General features: G+C 42.6%; 1 protein-coding gene across 4 annotated transcripts in view; it reads right to left on the reverse strand.

The window, feature by feature from the left end:
* ehbp1 (EH domain binding protein 1) overlaps positions 1 to 17,915 on the reverse strand; it is a 383,657-nt gene that overhangs the window by 302,136 nt on the left and 63,606 nt on the right. For all 4 annotated transcript variants that reach the window (XM_041177904.1, XM_041177895.1, XM_041177886.1 and 1 more), the window contains exons 2-4: positions 15,050 to 15,107; positions 13,647 to 13,742; positions 12,269 to 12,322 (exon numbers count right to left, since the gene is read on the reverse strand). In XM_041177904.1, coding sequence (XP_041033838.1) covers positions 12,269 to 12,322; positions 13,647 to 13,742; positions 15,050 to 15,107 — 208 coding nt within the window. The remainder of the gene's footprint in view (positions 1 to 12,268; positions 12,323 to 13,646; positions 13,743 to 15,049; positions 15,108 to 17,915) is intronic.

Below are 17,915 nucleotides of genomic sequence, written 5' to 3' on the forward strand. Positions count from 1 at the left end.
TGCAGCTGAGATGGCTCAGCCACAGCCACATTGACGTGCGTGGAGTCAGGCCTCTAGTTTATCTGCCCACTCAAGCAACACAGAGACATGAACGTGCCACCAAGTGCTCCAGAGCTTTTCACCCCTCTGGCACAGACTGCAAACTAATGAATGTTTTAGTAGACTGCAGAACAGTTGGACGACTGGGCATGTTGTACAATCTCTCCTTGCTAAAGCTGGCTGTGGAGCAGTCGCTGGTGGAGGCGTTCACAGCCCCTTGCAATGTCATCTTGGTTTGCACCAGTCTCTCTCATGGTTCAAGCTAACAGTGCAGCCTTGCAGCACAGGTTAGGAGAATGGCTGCCAATCGGTCAGGTGCAGTGGGGCGGAGTGGTTGGGGTTTCAGGCAGCCATGCAGCGCACTAATCCCTGACCATCCAAGTGGTGGTCAGAACTCTCCGGAATGCGTTAAGGGGCCTTCAGTCTTAACCAAGACAGGTCTTTAGTACACCCATGCTAACTCACATGTCTCTTTCTTTTACCCTGCAGGAGGTGTACATCAGGATCATGGAGCCTGGTGAACTAGTTGTATGCCTCGTGGCATACAAAAACAGAGAGCGGAGACATCAGAGAAGAGAGCGACTGAGGCTCCTGGCTGTGCAGAGGGAGGAGCAGCACCGCCTGGAAGAAGGGGCGGCAGGGGCTCCTGCACACGCCGCCAAAGAGCCACAGCGAGACATCACTGGTCAGCGCCTAGCTAGACCCAGGGTCTACACACACCGCCTCTCATTCCTACAGATGACCGAAAACCAGTGTCGCCTAATACTGCGCATGTCTAGGAAACTGGTCAGTCACATCTGCCAGTTATTGCAGGATTTGGCACCACAGGGACATGGTGGGCATCCACTGCCAGTGACCTTGAAAGTGGCAGCAGCGCTCAATTTCTACACCAGTGGGGCTCCTTTCAGGGCTTCACAGGTGGCCTCTGTGGAATATTCCAAGCCTCCACCCACAAATGCATCCATGAGGTCACAGATGCCATCTTCAGGAATGCATGCAACTTTGTGCATTTCGCCTGAGACCAGGAAGCCAGAAGGTAAGAGCGATTGGATTTGCCCAGATCACAGGTTTCCTACAGGTGCAGGGTGCCAGACCTTTGCCCACTCACTCAACCTATATATATCCATCTGCAAACTCATGTCCTCTTCACAACATACTTTCCTACCTAGCTTTGTGTCAACTGCAAATTTAGCTACCATCTCTTCACTCCCCTCATCTAAGTCATTGATGTAAATCGTTAAGCGTTGAGGCCCCAGTACAGACCCCTGTGGGACTCCACTCGACACATCCTGCCAATCAGAAAATGACCCATTTATGCATACTCTATGCTTTCTGCCAGCCAGCCGATCTTCTCTCCGTGCTAATATGTTACCCATCACACCATGCACTTTTATTTTCCATAATAATCTTTGATGTGGCACCTTATCAAATGCCTTCTAGAAATCCAAGTCCGCTACATCTACAGGCCCCCCTTCATCCACTACGCACGTTACCCCTTCAAAAACCTCCAATAAGTTGGTTAAATGCGATTTATCTTTCACAAAACCATGATGACTCTTCCCTATTGCCTTGAGCTCTACTAAGTTATAACCAGCTATAACCTCCTTAATGATCAATTCTAACAACTTCCACACGACAGACATTAAACTAACTGGCCTTTAGTTTTCTGCCTCCCTCCCTTCTTCTATAGAGGGGTTATATTTGCTACTTTCCAATATGATGGAACATTTCCAGAATCTAGCAAATTTTGGAAAATTAACACCAGTGCATCGACTACCTCATTGGCCACCTCTTTTAAGACCCTCGGATGTAGTCCATCGGGACCCGGAGACTTGCCGGCCTGTAGCACCATCAATTTGCTCATTACTGTTTCCCTAGTGATTTCAATTTCACCAAGTTCCTTTCTCCTGTTCACTTCCTGATTTGCAGCAATTACTGGAATATTTTTTGTATCCTCTATAGTGAACACAGAAGCAAAATATTTATTCATTTCTGCCATTTGCTTATTATCTATTAATTCCCCACTGTCACTCTAGAGGACCAACACTCATTCTACTTACTCTTCCTTTTAAATGCCTGTAGAAACTCTTGCTATCCGTTTTTACATTTCCAGCTAGCTTCCTCTCATACATTAATTTCTTTCTCCTGATTAATCTTTTAGTCATTCTCTGCCGTTCCCTATATTCTGTTCAATCATCTGTCCTGCCACTCACCTTTGCGGAGATGTATGCTTTTTCCTTAAGTCTGATGCTTTCCTTAATGTCTCTAATTAACCACGGATGGCGAGTCCTCCTCTTAGGATTCTTCTTTATAGTAGAACTGCACTTATTCTGAATACTCTGAAATATCCCCTTAAGTGTCTGCGACTGCTTCTCTATTGATCTATCCTCTAGCCTAGTTTCCCAGTTCACTTGAGCGAGCTCAGTTTTCATCCCCAAATAGTTGCCCTTATTTAGGTTTAAGATACTAGTCTTAGACCCACTCTTCTCCCTTTCAAACTGGATGTAAAATTCAATCATATTGTTGTTGCTGCCATCTCAGGGTGCCTTTACTCTGAAGTCATTAATTAATCCTGATTAATCCTGTCATGTTACCAAGTCTAATATAACCTGCTCTCTGATTGGTTCCAGATCACACTGCTTCAAGAAACTATCTTGAAAGCATTCTATGAACTCCTCATCCAGGCTACTACTCCCAATCTGATTTTTCCAGTTTATGTGTAGGAGGCACCATAGATTGTCATATTGCATCTATGAACATTTGATTCCAGTCTGGCTAATGGCAACAGACTTACCCTCTGCGATAATGCTCCTGTCATGGAGATGCAGTGGAGCCCCTAATAGTTACTTGATTGCAGGAGGATGATAACGACATGCAGTGAGGACACTCCATTGATCTTCACATAGCCTCTGAGAATGTCTGACTCCTGTCTGGCCGAGGGCAGCTGTGATCAGGGTCATATCATAGAGACTCAGACATGAAACATTAAATACACCTGATCCTTTGTCTGCCTTCAGCACTTGACCCCTTCAGGAGCACAGTGTCACTGGTCACAGATGAAGAGATGGGGGACAGTCCCACAATAAAAGGTGCTAAGAGCACACAGACAGAATGACGGAACTCTGTGATACCTGCCCATGACATTCTGGCAGCAATGAAAAGCACCGTCGAGGTGCAGGCATCAGTAATGTGCCCAGGGAACGTGAGGCCAGAGCACTTTGGTCTGAAGGCTGCACAAAGCACAGGGAAAAGGCTCTGGACTGAGACACCTGCCTCTATTTTGTGCAGAAAGATTTTACATCCGAGTGACACAAGGAGCCATAGGCAGAGAGATATGCTTGGGAATTTACTGACAATAGCGAACATTATGTACAAGTGATTAACATGCCTGCCCAGGCTGTGCAACTACTTAACTTTCTTAGGGCTTGGCCTAAATAGCCAAGTGGTTATGGTACTGGGCTTGCAACCCCAAGATCAAGAGTTCAAATCTCACAATGGCAAACTATGAAACAATGTAACTTCATCTGAAACAGATGGAAACGGGTTTGTACTCGAAAGAGTTACAAAAAGACTTACAGCTAAAGGCTTGGCCTAAATAGCCAAGTGGTTATGGTACTGGGTTTGTAACCCCAAGATCAAGAGTTCAAATCTCACAATGGCAAACTATGAAACAATGTAACTTCATCTGAAACAGATGGAAACGGGTTTGTACTCAAAAGAGTTACAAAAAGACTTACAGCTAAAGGTTTGGCCTAAATAGCCAAGTGGTTATGGTACTGGGTTTGTAACCCCAAGATCAAGAGTTCAAATCTCACAATGGCAAACTATGAAACAATGTAACTTCATCTGAATAGGAACAGATGGAAACGTGTTTGTACTCGAAAGAGTTACTTAACTTTCTTAACCATGCCGCCAAATCTTGGTGCTACCTGGCCATCCACAGCAGAGGTGGAAGCAGTCTGCTGACTACTACCCGCTGTCTGTGATGACCTTGGCAGGTGTCCTCTGGAGGGCCCAGCCTGCTTTGGGGGTCCTGCTGTGTGGTACTGGCACTCTCCTCGACCTGTGGAGCTGGAGCTGCTACGGTCACAGGAAGAGGGGATTCGGATGAGCTGGACACTCCCATCCACCTGGATGGATGGCCCCAGGAGCTACACCTCCTGATCCTCCTGCCTTTGGGTGCCCAAGGTAATCCCTGGCTGACTCCTTGGAGAGAAGGGGGAACTGGGGTGAGATTGAGCTACCCCACACCCCTCTCGCATACACAATGTTGGAGGTCAACTATGGTGTCAGCGATGGTGTTGAGCCCACACAGCAGTGCGGGAGCAATGACCTGGACCAAGGTCTCCATGGCAGCCACCATCCTACCAGTGTTGACCCTGGTGCGTGGCAATGCCAGTGCTATCACCTCAGCCTGGAGATGGATAGACTCCTCCATCATGCCTTGCAATCTGAGGAGTGCAGCGGACGTCCTTTCTTGATGTTCCCGAGCTTGCCTTTGCAGCTCCAATAACTGTGACATGACTGAGTCCAGAGGCTCATCATCTGACTTGGACTCAGCAAATTTCTGGCCTCCAGCAGTCCTCCAAGTGCCAGGTACCTGGGAAGTCCCTGCCACCGCGTGCTGTGGATCAGACAGTGCGATGTGCTCACCAGACTGTGATCCAGAGGCTACTGTAAAGCTAGGTCGCACCAAGGTGTCTCTCTGCACTGGTGGAGGATGTGGGTGAGTGTAGTGTCGGGACTGCAAGGAGGGTGCCTTCAGATTCCTCTTCAGAGGTCTCTTCACAGTGTGATTGAAGCCCTGGATCGTGGACTTCATCAGCTGTTTCCCAGATGTGCCTGCGGAAGCAAGGGCAGATAATTAGTGCAGGGTAGTGGCCTGTGAAAGACGACACATCACTCACAGCCTGGCTGTCTGATTGATGTTGCACTGCTGGATCCTCATTTGGTAGAGCACCGCTGATCTCACCGTCAACACAGGAACAGCCCAGATTGTCACCGGCCAGCTGGATGGCTCTGTTTTCAAAGTCCGTGAGGACCTTGATTTCAGGCATTCCTCCACCAATCTGTAACCTCTCCCTCTTGTTGTATGCCAGCTTGTCCTGCACGAATAGAGATGGAGAGTGTGTAAGCAGGATGCCTGCCAGGCCAGGTGATAAGTATGCCGGGCATGTGTGAGTGGTGAATGGTCCAATGGATAGGATGAGGGCAATGAAGGTGTGGATGAGAGATTGAATGGTGATGTCCCTTGAACAAGCGGTGAGCGAGGGCCCTGTGGATGTGTGATGGGTTTGTGAGTGTGAGAGTTGAGAGTGATCAGAAGAGTGACTTACTCTGGCAGAATGGAGCAGATAATTCATTCTCTTGCGGTACTGGGTGGCTGTCTTCTTTTGAAGGGCATTGGCACTGACCACCTCTGCCACTGCTTTCTCAAGCTTGGTTGGTCACGCCACTGTCCATCCTGTGGCCAGAGTGGGGGTCGAGGACATTGCGGTGGGCCTGCAGTGTCTAAAAGGCATCCCAGTGATGCATCAATAAAATTGGGGGCTGCAGTCTTTTTGCCTTTCCTAGACATCTTCCCTGCAGTAGTCCTGGGCTGGAAGCACCAAGATGTGTGTGCATGGCTGGACTTTAAATATGACACCCAGCGTGAAGCAGCGAGGTGATGACCTGGCGGGCGAATGAGAGCCTGCCCTCCAAGGGAATGTCGTGTTTCCCAGGAATCCTGGGCCAGGTAGACTGGAACAAAAGACTGGCAGCAAAAACTGTAGCTGAACAATAGGCTACCTTCAAAAAAGAATTGGTTCAGGCACAGTAAAGGTATATTCCATTGAAAGGGGAAGGTAGGGCAAACAAATCCAGAGCTCCCTGAATGAAAAAAGGAGATAGGAATTAAGATAAAGAGGAAAAAGTGTGCTTATGACAGGTATCAGGTAGAAAATACAATTGACAGCCAAGAGGAATACAGAAAGTTCAGAGGGAGATTAAAAAAAAAGCATATTAGAGAAGTGAAGAGCCAACATTAAGGGGAACCCCAAAGTCTTCTATAGGCATATAAATAGTAAAAGGGTGGTAAGAGGAGGAGTAGGGCTGATTAGGGGCCTAAAAGGGAATTTATATACTGATGAAAGAGCCATGGCTGAGGTATTAAATTAATACTTTGCATTTGTCTTCACCAAGGAGGCAGATGCTACCCAGGCCATAGTGACAGATGAGGAAACCCTGTCACTAGAAAAGTTCAAAACTGATGAGGAGCAAGTGTTGAATAGACTGTCGAAACTTAAAGTGACAAGGTACTGGGACATGGTGAGATCCAAAGATATTGAAGGAAGTGAGAGTAGAAATTGCAGGGGTACTGATTATAATCTTTCAGTCTTCCCTAGACTCAGGGGTTATGCCAGAGGACTAGAGAATTGCAAACATTACACCCTTGTTCAAAAAAGGTTGCACGGATAAGCCCAGCAATTACAGACCAGTCAGTTTAATTTCAGTGGTGGGCAAGGCTCTAGGAACAATTATTCGGGACAGAATTAGGAGTCATATGGAAAAATATGGGTTGATAAGAAAGAGCCAGCATGGATTTCTAAAGAGGAAATAGTGTTTAACTAACTTGCTCGCGTTTATTTGAAAAGGTAACAGAAAAGGTCGACGAGGGTAATGCTGTTGATGTGGTGTACATGGACTTTGAAAAGGCATTTGATACAGTGCCACATAACAGACTTGTGAGAAAAGTTATTGCTCATGGAATAAAAGGTACAGTAGCAATGTAGATACAAAATTGGCTGAAAAGCAGGAAGCAGAGAGTAATGGTGAATGGATATTTTTCAGGCTGGAGGAAGGTTTGTAGTGGAGTTCCCCAGGGGTCGGTATTGGGATTCTTGCTTTTCCTGATATATATTAATGATCTAGATCTTGATGTGCAGGGGATAATTTCAAAGTTTGCAGGTGATATGAAGCTTGGGAGCGTTGTGAATTGTGAGGATGACAGTTTGGAACTTCAAGAGGACATAGACAAGCTGGTGGAGTGGGCAGATGGGTGGCAGATGAAGTTCAATGCAGAGAAGTGTGAGGTGATGCATTTTGGTAGAACATGAACAGATGGTACAAAATAAGGGGTGAAATTTTGAAGGGGGCACAGGAGCAGAAAGACCTGGCTGTATATGTGCATAGATCATTGAAGGTGGCAGGACAGGTGGAGAGAGCAGTCAATAAAGCATATAGTATCCTGGGCTTTATCAATAGAAGCATAGAGTACAAGAGCAGGGAGGTTATGTTGAATTTATATAAGACACTTGTTAGACCTCAGCTGGAGTATTGTATACAGTTCTGGGCGCCACATTATAGGAACGATGTGAACACATTGGAGAGAGTGCAGAAGAGGTTTACAATAATGGTTCCAGGGATGAGAAACTTCAGTTACCAAGATAGAGTGGAACTGTTCTCCTTGGAGAGAAGGCGGCTATGAGGATGTTTGATAAAGATATTCAAAAAATGAGGGGGCTGGACAGAGTAGATAGGGAAAAGGTGTTCCCGCTCGTAAAAGGATCAAGAACGAGAGGGCACAGATTTAAAGTGATTTGCAAATGAAGCAAATGTGACATGAGAAAAAACTTTTTCACACAAGTGGTTCAGGTCTGGGATGCACTGCCTGGAAGTACGGTGGAGGCAGGTTCAATCGAAGCATTCAAGAGGGCATTAGATGATTTTTCGAATAGAAACAATGTGCAGGGGGACAGGGAAATGGCACTAGGTCATAATGCTCATTTGGAGAGCCAACGCAGACACAATGGGCCATTAAAATTCTGTGATTTAATGCAGCAGATTTGGCATGTCACAGCGTGAAAAGCCACCATTGCAGTTGGTGGTTAAACTGTCATTTTACCCACCCACTACTGTGCTTAGTGCAAACCTGGGACGATTCCGCCCTTTATCATGGCAAGTATTTGCAACCATTTAATGATTTGGACAGACAGGAAAAACATACATTTCTATAACGATCTCACAACCTCAAGATATACCAAAGTGCTGCATACCAATGAAGTACTTTTGAAATGTAACCACTATTGTGAGGTAGGGAGAGAAGCAGCCAATTTGCACAAAGCAAGCTTCCAAAAACAGCAATGTGATAATGGTCAGATAATCTTGTTTTTTTTTTAGTGATGCTGGTTGCAGGATAAATATTAATCAGAACATTGGGGGATAACTCCCTGCTCCTCTTCTTCCTCAAAAAAGTAGTACCATTGAGCTCCTACACCTATGTGGGCAAGACTTGGCCTTGGTATTACACTGGGACATCAGCCCAGATTTTCTGTGCTGAGGTCTCTGGAAGAGCCGTACATCTCATCTTGTAAAGAGCTTTAATGCTAGCCCCTGTAACTTGAGCAAAAAAATGATTTACCCGAGTAAATAAAACTAGGTAAAATAGTCTGGCTTCATTTTGGCCACTATACCTCAGTCTGGTTCTGTTTTGGGCACCATACCTCAGTCCGGTTCCATTTTGGGCACCATACCTCAGTCCGGTTCCATTCTGGGCACCATACCTCAGTCCTGTCCCATTTTGGGCACCATACCTCAGTAAAGAGATACTGGCCTTGAAAGGAGTGCAGCGCAGATTCATCAGAATGATGCCAGGGCTTAAAGGGTGAAAACAGGTTAGATAAAAATGAATCGTATTCTGTTAAATTTAGAAAGTTAAGGGATGGTTTAATTAAGGTCTTTAAAATGATATGGTTTTGATAAGGTACATACAGAATAATTATTTCCTCTGATGGAGAATCCAGAAAAAGGAAGCACAATATTAAAATTAGAGATCGGTCATTTAGGAACTGAGGTACTAATCAGTGATGATCTAATTTGAGTGGTGGAATGGTTTTAGAAGCTTGAATGGCCCACTCCTGTTCCTATTGCACATATGCTTCATCTGTTCCCTTATGCTTAAATTTCTCCATGAAATTCTACTTCTCATCTGTAACTGTCTTCAGCAAATCCAAAACCCCCACAATTCTCTGGTCCTCAGACTCTGGTATCTCATGCTTATCTTTAACATCCTTTAGAAAAGGTTGCATACTCATATCAACTGGAAACTCAGAATTAAACTGCAAAAAAATTTAAGTTCTCCAGCAAGCTCTGCAAATATTCACAAATGCACAAAGTGCAGCAAATAGACTGTGTATACAGAATCCCAGAGTCAAAATTTTCATTAGTTACAAAAAAGCTTTTGATAAAAATTAATATTCTTTCCACAGGCAGAGATGTGACAATAAAAACATGAAAATGTATATTTTTCTCCTTTGCTAACTTCCACTTTTCTCTGGAACGTCAGATGCTAGAATTTGTCTGGAACATATCTGTGTGACAACAAAGTATTCAAGCAAAGTCTGTTTTCAAATAAACAAATTCATAGTTTACCTGAAAAATGCAGGGCAGTCAATACCTTTGAGGGAGAATAAAATTGGTGAGAAAAAATAATGAAGGTATTTGGCACCCAGTTCCCTTTCGGTAGACTGTGTAACCTATCCTTCTGCAGGACTTTAAATATGGGCATAAAATATCAAATTCATTTTTACAATGCCCTGATGAAGCCAACTAAACATACGATTTCAGACATAGGCAAGTATTGGTGAACTGCCTGTGAATCTCAGGTATCAATCAAGAAACCGAATTCCCCCGATGGCTCATCAGGGATTCTGACTCAGAAATCACTCGATCCAGGTGGAATCAGAATTGTTATTTCCAATTATTTTCAAACAGCTATCAGGATCTCTGTCCCTCATTGTCTCACCCTCTAATGTTCACAATCTTCATTTCATTGCCAGGCACAAATGCCACAGCTCTCTGGAATTTTGAGCCAGTGCAAGCTGACAAACATTTAAACCAATTGTTCCAATAGTCTGCCTTTAAGCTTCTGAAGTGCTAACCCAGGCCCCTGCTCACACTCACTGGGGATTACATATTCAATCTCTGGCTCTGCCTCATACTCTTTCACCAATTCTCTCAAAGAGACCAATTTATTGTCTGTAACCACTGTCACTTGTACATCTCTCTTGTCCTATAATACCTCTTCAGTTCTGGCTTTTCCCTCTTTCTTTTGCAGAAATGTGAACCCTGGTTGAATTTTCCCTTTCTAATGTCAGGCAAAGTGAAATCACCTAACTCAGCAGAAACTGAAGGATTAAAAATGGAACCTCCCTGGTTTACACGGTTCATCTATTTGCTGAGTAAACTCCTGTCCAGTGGAATCTAAGAATTCCATTTTTAAGCACCACTAGGAATCTCCAACTTTTAGCTGTAAGAAAATCTGTTCATATAGCCACTGAGGGTGTGTTGCACTGTCAGAGGTGTCATCTTTTGGATGAGACATTAACCCAATGCTCCATTTGCCTCTCAGGTAATGTAAAAAATCCAATGACATAATTTCAATTAAGAGAAGGGTGGTTCTCCGTTGGTTGGTGTCATACCTAGCACAAAGGAAGACGGTTGTGGTTGTTGGAGGTCTGTCATCTCAGTTCCAGCAGGACTTCCTCAGGGTCCTGGCCAATATTTACCCCTCGATCAACATCTCAAAAACAGATTATCTGGTCATTACCAAATTGCTGTTTGTGGGATCTTGCTGTGCACAAATTTGTTTCCATGTTTTCTACATTACAACAGTGATTACACTGCAACAGTATTTCACTGAATAAAACAATTTTGTCCAGCAGTCATGAAAAGCATTACAGAAATGCAAGCCTTTCTTTCCTACCAAGGAAGTTTTTGATAATACAAACTGCTAAGTAATGAGTTAAGTTACAGCCTTACCACATGCTCAGTCATCTCATGTTCTTACTTCCCCAGATTTCATTTCTCTTTCCAACTTAATTATTCCAACATTCAAAATTCAACAGCACAAAAATACTCCAAGGCCACTGCTAATGCGTCCCTATAATCCAGCCAGTGGGAAGCACAAACAGGTTTAATTCTCTGTTCTCTCAATAAGAAAGCATTTAACCTCTATTGGACTTTCTCTCCTGTTCCTCTGTCACTTTAATCAGCCAGGATCAAGGGATTCACACAGGCTGAGCTGTAACAACTAACCAAGTATACACAATGGGGCCAAATGTAATGTTTCCAAGTTCGCAAATGACACATAGCTAAGTTGGAATATGTGGTTTGAGGAAGATGTAAAGCAGCTTCAAGTGGGTTTGGACAGACTTAATTGAGTGGGCAAGCACTTGGCAAAAGTAATATAATGTGGAAAAATGTGAGGTTATCCACTTTGGTAGGAGGAACTGATGTGCGGAGTATTTCATAAATGGTGAGAGATGAGAAAGTGTAGATGTACAAAGGGACCTGGGTGTCCTCATCAATAAGTCACTGAAAGCTAACATGCAGGTGCAGCAGGCAGTTAGGAAGTTTAATGGAATGCTCTCCTTTATCACAAGAGAATTTGAGTACAGGAGTAGCAAAGCCTTGCTTCAATTGTATAGAACTTTGGTTCGACTGCACCTGAAGTAGTGTGTGCAGTTTTGATATTCCTTTAAGGATATTATTGCCATAGAGGGAGTGCAACACAGGTTCACCAGACTTGTTCCCGGGATGGCAGGACTGTCCCATGAAGACAGATTAGGGAAACTGGGTCTGTATTCTCTAGAGTTTCGAAGAATGAGAAGTGATGTAATTGAAACCTACAAAATACTTAAAGGGATAGGCAGGATGAATGCAGGTAAGATGTTTCACCTGGATGGGGTGTCTAGAATCAGGGGACACAATTTCAAAATACAGGGGAAGCCACTTAGGACCGAGATGAGGAGAATTTCTTTTTACTCCGAAGGTTGCAAATCTTTGGAATTGTCCACCCCAGAGGGCTATGGAAGTTCAGTCATTATGCTTAAGGCAGAGATCGACCGATTTCTAAACACCAGTGACATAAAGGAATATGGAAATAGTGTGGGGAAAAAGGCATTGAAGTGGATGATCAGCCATGATCATATTGAATGGCAAAACAGGATCGATGGGCTTAATGGCCTACTCCTGTTCCTATGATTTTATGGTGCAATTCTTTGAGGTTAGTAGCAAATTACCTGGATCAGGTGACAGAAAAGTTTAATTTTAGAAGAGCAAAGGCAATGGGCCTACCTTGTCTTAGCGTCACACATCAGGCAATGATTTTGGAAAATATGTTTGCATTAATGTTGCATTAATGGATTCTACCTAAAGAATGGTGAAACAATAGTAATATCAAACTCACGTTTTCTATAACAAAAGTCCATTCCTTGTCTTCAAATTCCTCAGCATGTGGATCCTGAAAAGAAAAAAAAAATTTTTAATTATAATTTTTCACATTTACTGTAATTCTAGTAAAAATTGAGTACTGTAACTTTCTGTTCCATATAAACTTGGCTTTCTTTTTTTAGGAGGACAATAGGAGAAATACTCATCATACAAAACAGTAGATGGCTGAGGATGGATTAGAAATCCACTGAGAGCACTTTGCACTTCTATGTGCAGGAGTGGAAATGGCCAAAGGTAACAATTACATCTGTACTTTATTTCTAACTGGAGATTAAACTATATAAATTTAGCTTTTATGGTCAATTTCTCATCATTTAATATGCAGTAATCATCTTGCATCAGCTATTTGGTATATTTTGGCCAGTACCCAGAACCTCACCCATGACAAAAACAATGGGCCAGAGAGCATATGGAGTACTTATGGAACAGTTATGTTAGACAGAGAATGGATTTCTCTAAAGGAAAAAGCCTAAGATTTCCCCACATTAGGGATTTAACTTCTTCACAATCTCACTTCAGAACTGCAGAATAATTCTCCCATCGTGGCCAGAGAATCAAATGATCACATTACTCACTATTAATGATGCCACAGTGCATTTGGTTATTTTAAAAAGTACTTTTATTAGTATTTTATTTTTATGGTACGGGGTTGGAGTATATTATTCAAAACACAATAATGAGTACAAGATCAATTTAATAATTCAAATAACAATTTTTGTCTATCACTTGATGTTTATATGCGCTATTTGAGCTCAATTAAATAGAATAAAAATGTTGTAAATTAGGACTGCCAATGAGCAGAGCCAGCATATGCTGAATTTACCAATGCATTAAAATTGTTTCCTACATGAAATTAGCTATGCTTTCCTGTGAGAGTACAGTTACAAATGACAAGGTTTTTCCTACAGGAAGTCAGACTGCAAGTTCAAAGCAGTAATTATGCATGTCACCTCATACTCAAGATGTGTTACGTCCACAAAGCGCATGGCAACTGTTAGTTACATGTAAGTTATAATAAAGGTGCAGGTAGTTAGGTGGATTTATTCACTTTAATTTTTTGTTTCATCAGTAGTTAATAGCATTACAGATGAACAATAAATGGCTGTGATGTGGGTGATTAGAAGCTTTATTTTACTTTACAGGACAGCACTAGCTGTAAAAATGAGGCAATAATGTTTATTTCAGCTACAGTCCTAACATTTTATTGATATGAGCCATATTTGGTCAAGCCTTAGATACAAGTTTGTTTGTTTAAAAAGCCCCACTGTAGCTAATGAGAAATTTTCACTGCAGAAAGCCGTTACAACAGAATCAGAGTTTAAAAGTTGCTGTACCTTGAAAAGTGTCACAGTGATTTCAATGTTTTCAGGAACAGGCCATACCACAACTCCTCGATATGGATTTTTAATTCCTGGTTGCCAGCTATGAGCCTTCAAGAGGTAACGAAAAACAAAAATGTTTAGCAATTTATAAGGTTCATAATATGTCATCAATATATTACATAGGCTACGGCACAGAAACAGGCCATTCAGCCTAACCAGTCCATGTCGGTGTTTATACTCCAATCGAGCCTCCTCCCATCTTTCCTCATCCAAATCTACCATCATAACCCTCTATTCCCTTCTTCCTCATATCGATGAAACAATATTGTAAATTTAACACAAAATCCTTAATGCAGCAAAGCCATAACACATGCTTAAACAGTACTATAATCTACAATTTACAAGGATGATGCCAGAAAATTGTGGGTATACATATTTGGAAAGGATTAACAGACTGGGTCTCTTCTCTCTTGGAAAAAAGCAGCCAAGGGTTGATCAAATAAGGGTCTAAGTTATGAAAACTTTTGATAGAGTGGACAGAGAAAGAATGTTTCCTCTTGTGAGGAAGAGGCCATCAATACAAGATAGTCACCAAGAAATCCAAGAGGGAATTTAGAAGAAACTTATTTACCCAAAGAGTGGTGAGAATGTGGAACTCACTATCACAGGGCGTGGTTGAAGTGAATAGTATAGATGTATTTAAGGGGAAGCTAGACCAATATATGAAGGAGAAGAGAATGGAGGATTACGATGGTGGGTTTAGATGAGGAAAGGTAGGAGGAGGTTCAAATGGAGCATAAACAGAGTGTGGACTGGTTGGGCCGAATGGCCTGCTTCTTTGCCGTATATCCAATGTAATCTTGCTGCTTCTACCTAATCTCATTGCATTATATTTATCTAGGTTTAACTTTATCTGTAACTGCTCCGAACCAAATCCTCAAGATGCATTTCGCTGACCTCACCAAATTCAATGCTGCACCAAACTTAGATGCTTTGGGCAATACGCCATCTTCTAAGTAATTTACAAAATGATAAAGAAAACAGCCACAAGATCAGGCCTGTGAGGGCACTACCAAACCAGTTTTCCACTCTGACATCACCCTACATACCGTGAACCTCTGATCTACCAGCACCTATTCAAAAATCAAATCGAATAGTCTGTATACATCTCCAAGTCAGCCTACTATCCATTAGATCTGTATTTCCGTTAAGCACTTCAGTAAATTGGTCAGGCATCACTTGCTGACATTCTCTCTCATCTGTCCTCAGCCTTTAAAGTACTAATGTAATTAACTAAAAATCTTTTCTAGGTGTCTGTTTTATTTTCATTATAATACTCATTATTAAGCAGCTCAATAAATACAAACTGATTCAAGGATTCCTGGCACTTCCGCCTGCAAAGCTTTTATGCATACCTTGGAAGATTTCCGTCTGCTTCTTCTTGTCCAAACCACTACAAGTTTGTCAGGTTGCCTAATAAAATGAATGAAAAATAAAAAAAATTAGCCCACAAATTATTTCACAGAATACACGACTAACTACTTGCTAGCCAAAGGCGTTCACAAGCTTAACAAATTTTGATCTAAAGTTTCAAGTAGTGTACTGTTTGAAGGAAATTAAAAACTGCAATCACCAATTTGCATCGATAGAGTGCTTTCAATTAGAAAAATATACCAAGGTGCTTCATAGAGATAAAAAGGGGCGAAGGAGTTTGGCCAGGAGAGGCTGTAATGGGTGAGACTGGAAGTGACAAGGGCACATAAAAGGGTTCGAGCAACAACTTGACTGAGGTGGAAGCAGGCAGGCTTTGTCGTAGAGAGGACATGGAGTCAGCCCCTTAGCTCAGGGTCATGTAGTTTATATTACCAAAGTTCAACCAGAGAAAATTATGTTTATCTAAGACTGGGTTCAGACAGACAATCAATACAGAGACAGCGGAGAGGTCAAGATAAGTGATGGAGAAATGGTGTTATGACTGATGTAGTTGGTGAAGCTGAGTTATTTAAAAATCCTAAAGGGAAACTTTAAACAACTGTCATAACCTATAATTTTAAGTGTTATGTTTGAGATGCGAGTCTAAATTCAGGACTCAGAGCACTATTATGGCTCTTCAGATGATGCGTTTTTGACTCAATTTAAAAATGTTCTTGTTATTATGGTCACCAATCCCTGCCCTACAGTATATCCAAGATTAGAAACACAAATAGTAGAGTTGTGCTTTGAGGGCTGCATTGCCAGAATTGAGGTCATACATGTTTCACTGGTCAGTTTAGACCTCCCAAAGTATATGTGTTTTCAAGGAGTGATGCTTTTGTCCTAATAGCTTTATGTGTACTGTAGTGCAATACTATATACTCGAGTTTTCACCGATTCTGCCCTTCAGAGTACTGAAACATCTTCAGCTCAACTCGTCCCATGCTTGTGACCATCTAGCAACAGCCCTCTCCTTGGCCTCCTTAAGCTTTCTTCAGCCTTTAACACAGCTCCTTGGCCTCCTCCAGCTCCATGGGGCCATGATTCAATGGCTTCATTTCTACAAATGCAAATAGTGTTCTCACCACCGTCTACCAAATTAAGCTGTAAAGTTCCATCATTGGGCAGAGATTGAGCACATTGAGTTTGCCAGTGATAGATATGGTCAATTTCCTTGATCACTGTTAGCCATCTTTGGCACTCTTTTTAGCCCTGTGTACCTTGAATCCCTTTATGAATTTGCCACACATCATCCTTCAACTGAGACAATACTTGTCTTCAACCACAATGGCCTCAGAGTGTACCCGTGACAAAGTTTGACGACCACAGTACAAGACAGATAATGTAAAGCCGAATAACTCAACTAATATTTTTTCTATTCATTCATGGGATGAGGGTGTTGCTGGCTAGGCAACCATTCATTGCCCATCCCTAGTTACCCTTGAGAAGGTGGTGGTGAGCTGCCTTCTTGAATCGCTGTAGTCCATCTGGTGTAGATACACTCACAGTGCTGTTACGGAGGGAATTCCAGGGTTTTGACCCAGTAACAGTGAAGGAACAGCAATATATTTCCAAGTCAGGATGGTGAGTGGCTTGGAGGGGATCTTCCAGGTGGTGACGTTCCCATGCAACTGCTGCCCTTGTCTTTCCAGGTGGTAGCAGTCATGGGTTTGGAAGGTGCTGTTTAAAGCAGCTTGGTGAGTTTCTGCAGTGCATCTTGTATATGGTACACACTGCCGCTACTGTGCGTCGGTGGTGGAGGGAGTGAATGTTTGTGGATGGGGTGCCAATCAAGCAGGCTGCTTTGTCCTGGATGGTGTCAAGCTTCTTGGGTGTTGTTGAAGCTGCACTCATCCAGGCAAGTGGAGACTATTCCAACACACTCCTGACTTGCAGCTTGTAGATGTGGACAGGTAATTGATGGTTGGGCCTAGGACAATTTGTCATGTTTTTCCTTCGTAGCTACATCTATATTGTTACTCCAAATCAAAAGACACTTATTCTGGCTGACAGCTATCCCAACTCTTAAAATGTTCAATGTTTTGAATAAATATCCATTTACTCATGTATGCTCTGCCCAAAAGTAGGTCCTTGGCCACTGTCTGATGCTTCATCCTGGGTCGGTGGTATATAATGGGAGACAAAGCTTTTTAAAAATAAAAATCCTGATCTTTCTAACCATGTCAAATCCAACTCTCAATGGGAGGGGGGAGTTCCATTTTGGTTGCTCCTCCATTTCCTTGTGACAATGGGATTTTAGTCAACATCTGTTCAATTATTCCAAGTTCTTCTCTCAGTTTGCAATAGCTTCTTTAAACCACTGTGCTCTGCAAAATTCATTATTCTCAGGATAATCAAGATTTCTCCCAGGGATATCTAAATGACTTATAATTAAATGTCAATTATTAAATATTTTGACTGCTTGGATTTGACTGTGTTGGAATGATTGACTTAACATCTATATTTCTACAGCCTTATGAAAGTTTGATTTTAAATGCAACGGTATAAGTCCAGAGGCCAATTAACCGAAACAGGGCAGAATTTTTAGCTCATCGGGTGGATGCACGCCTGATCCAACTGAGTGTGAAATGACTTCAGCCTGGCGTGCCAACGTCAACGCAGTAGTGAGATAGTTTGGTCGGGGGGCGCACGCCAGAGCTGGCAGAGTGCCCGACGACAATTAAAAGGCCTATTAAGGCCATTAAGTTATCAATTGACTTTAACTTTTCACCGCCCGTTCAACCTAACGGTTGGCGGGCAGGCGGAAAGGCCAAGCGGCCTTTGCATTTTTTTGGAATCCTCATCCAT

The sequence above is a fragment of the Carcharodon carcharias genome, chromosome 2 (genome assembly GCF_017639515.1).
Source record: "Carcharodon carcharias isolate sCarCar2 chromosome 2, sCarCar2.pri, whole genome shotgun sequence".
Taxonomy (NCBI): domain Eukaryota; kingdom Metazoa; phylum Chordata; class Chondrichthyes; order Lamniformes; family Lamnidae; genus Carcharodon; species Carcharodon carcharias.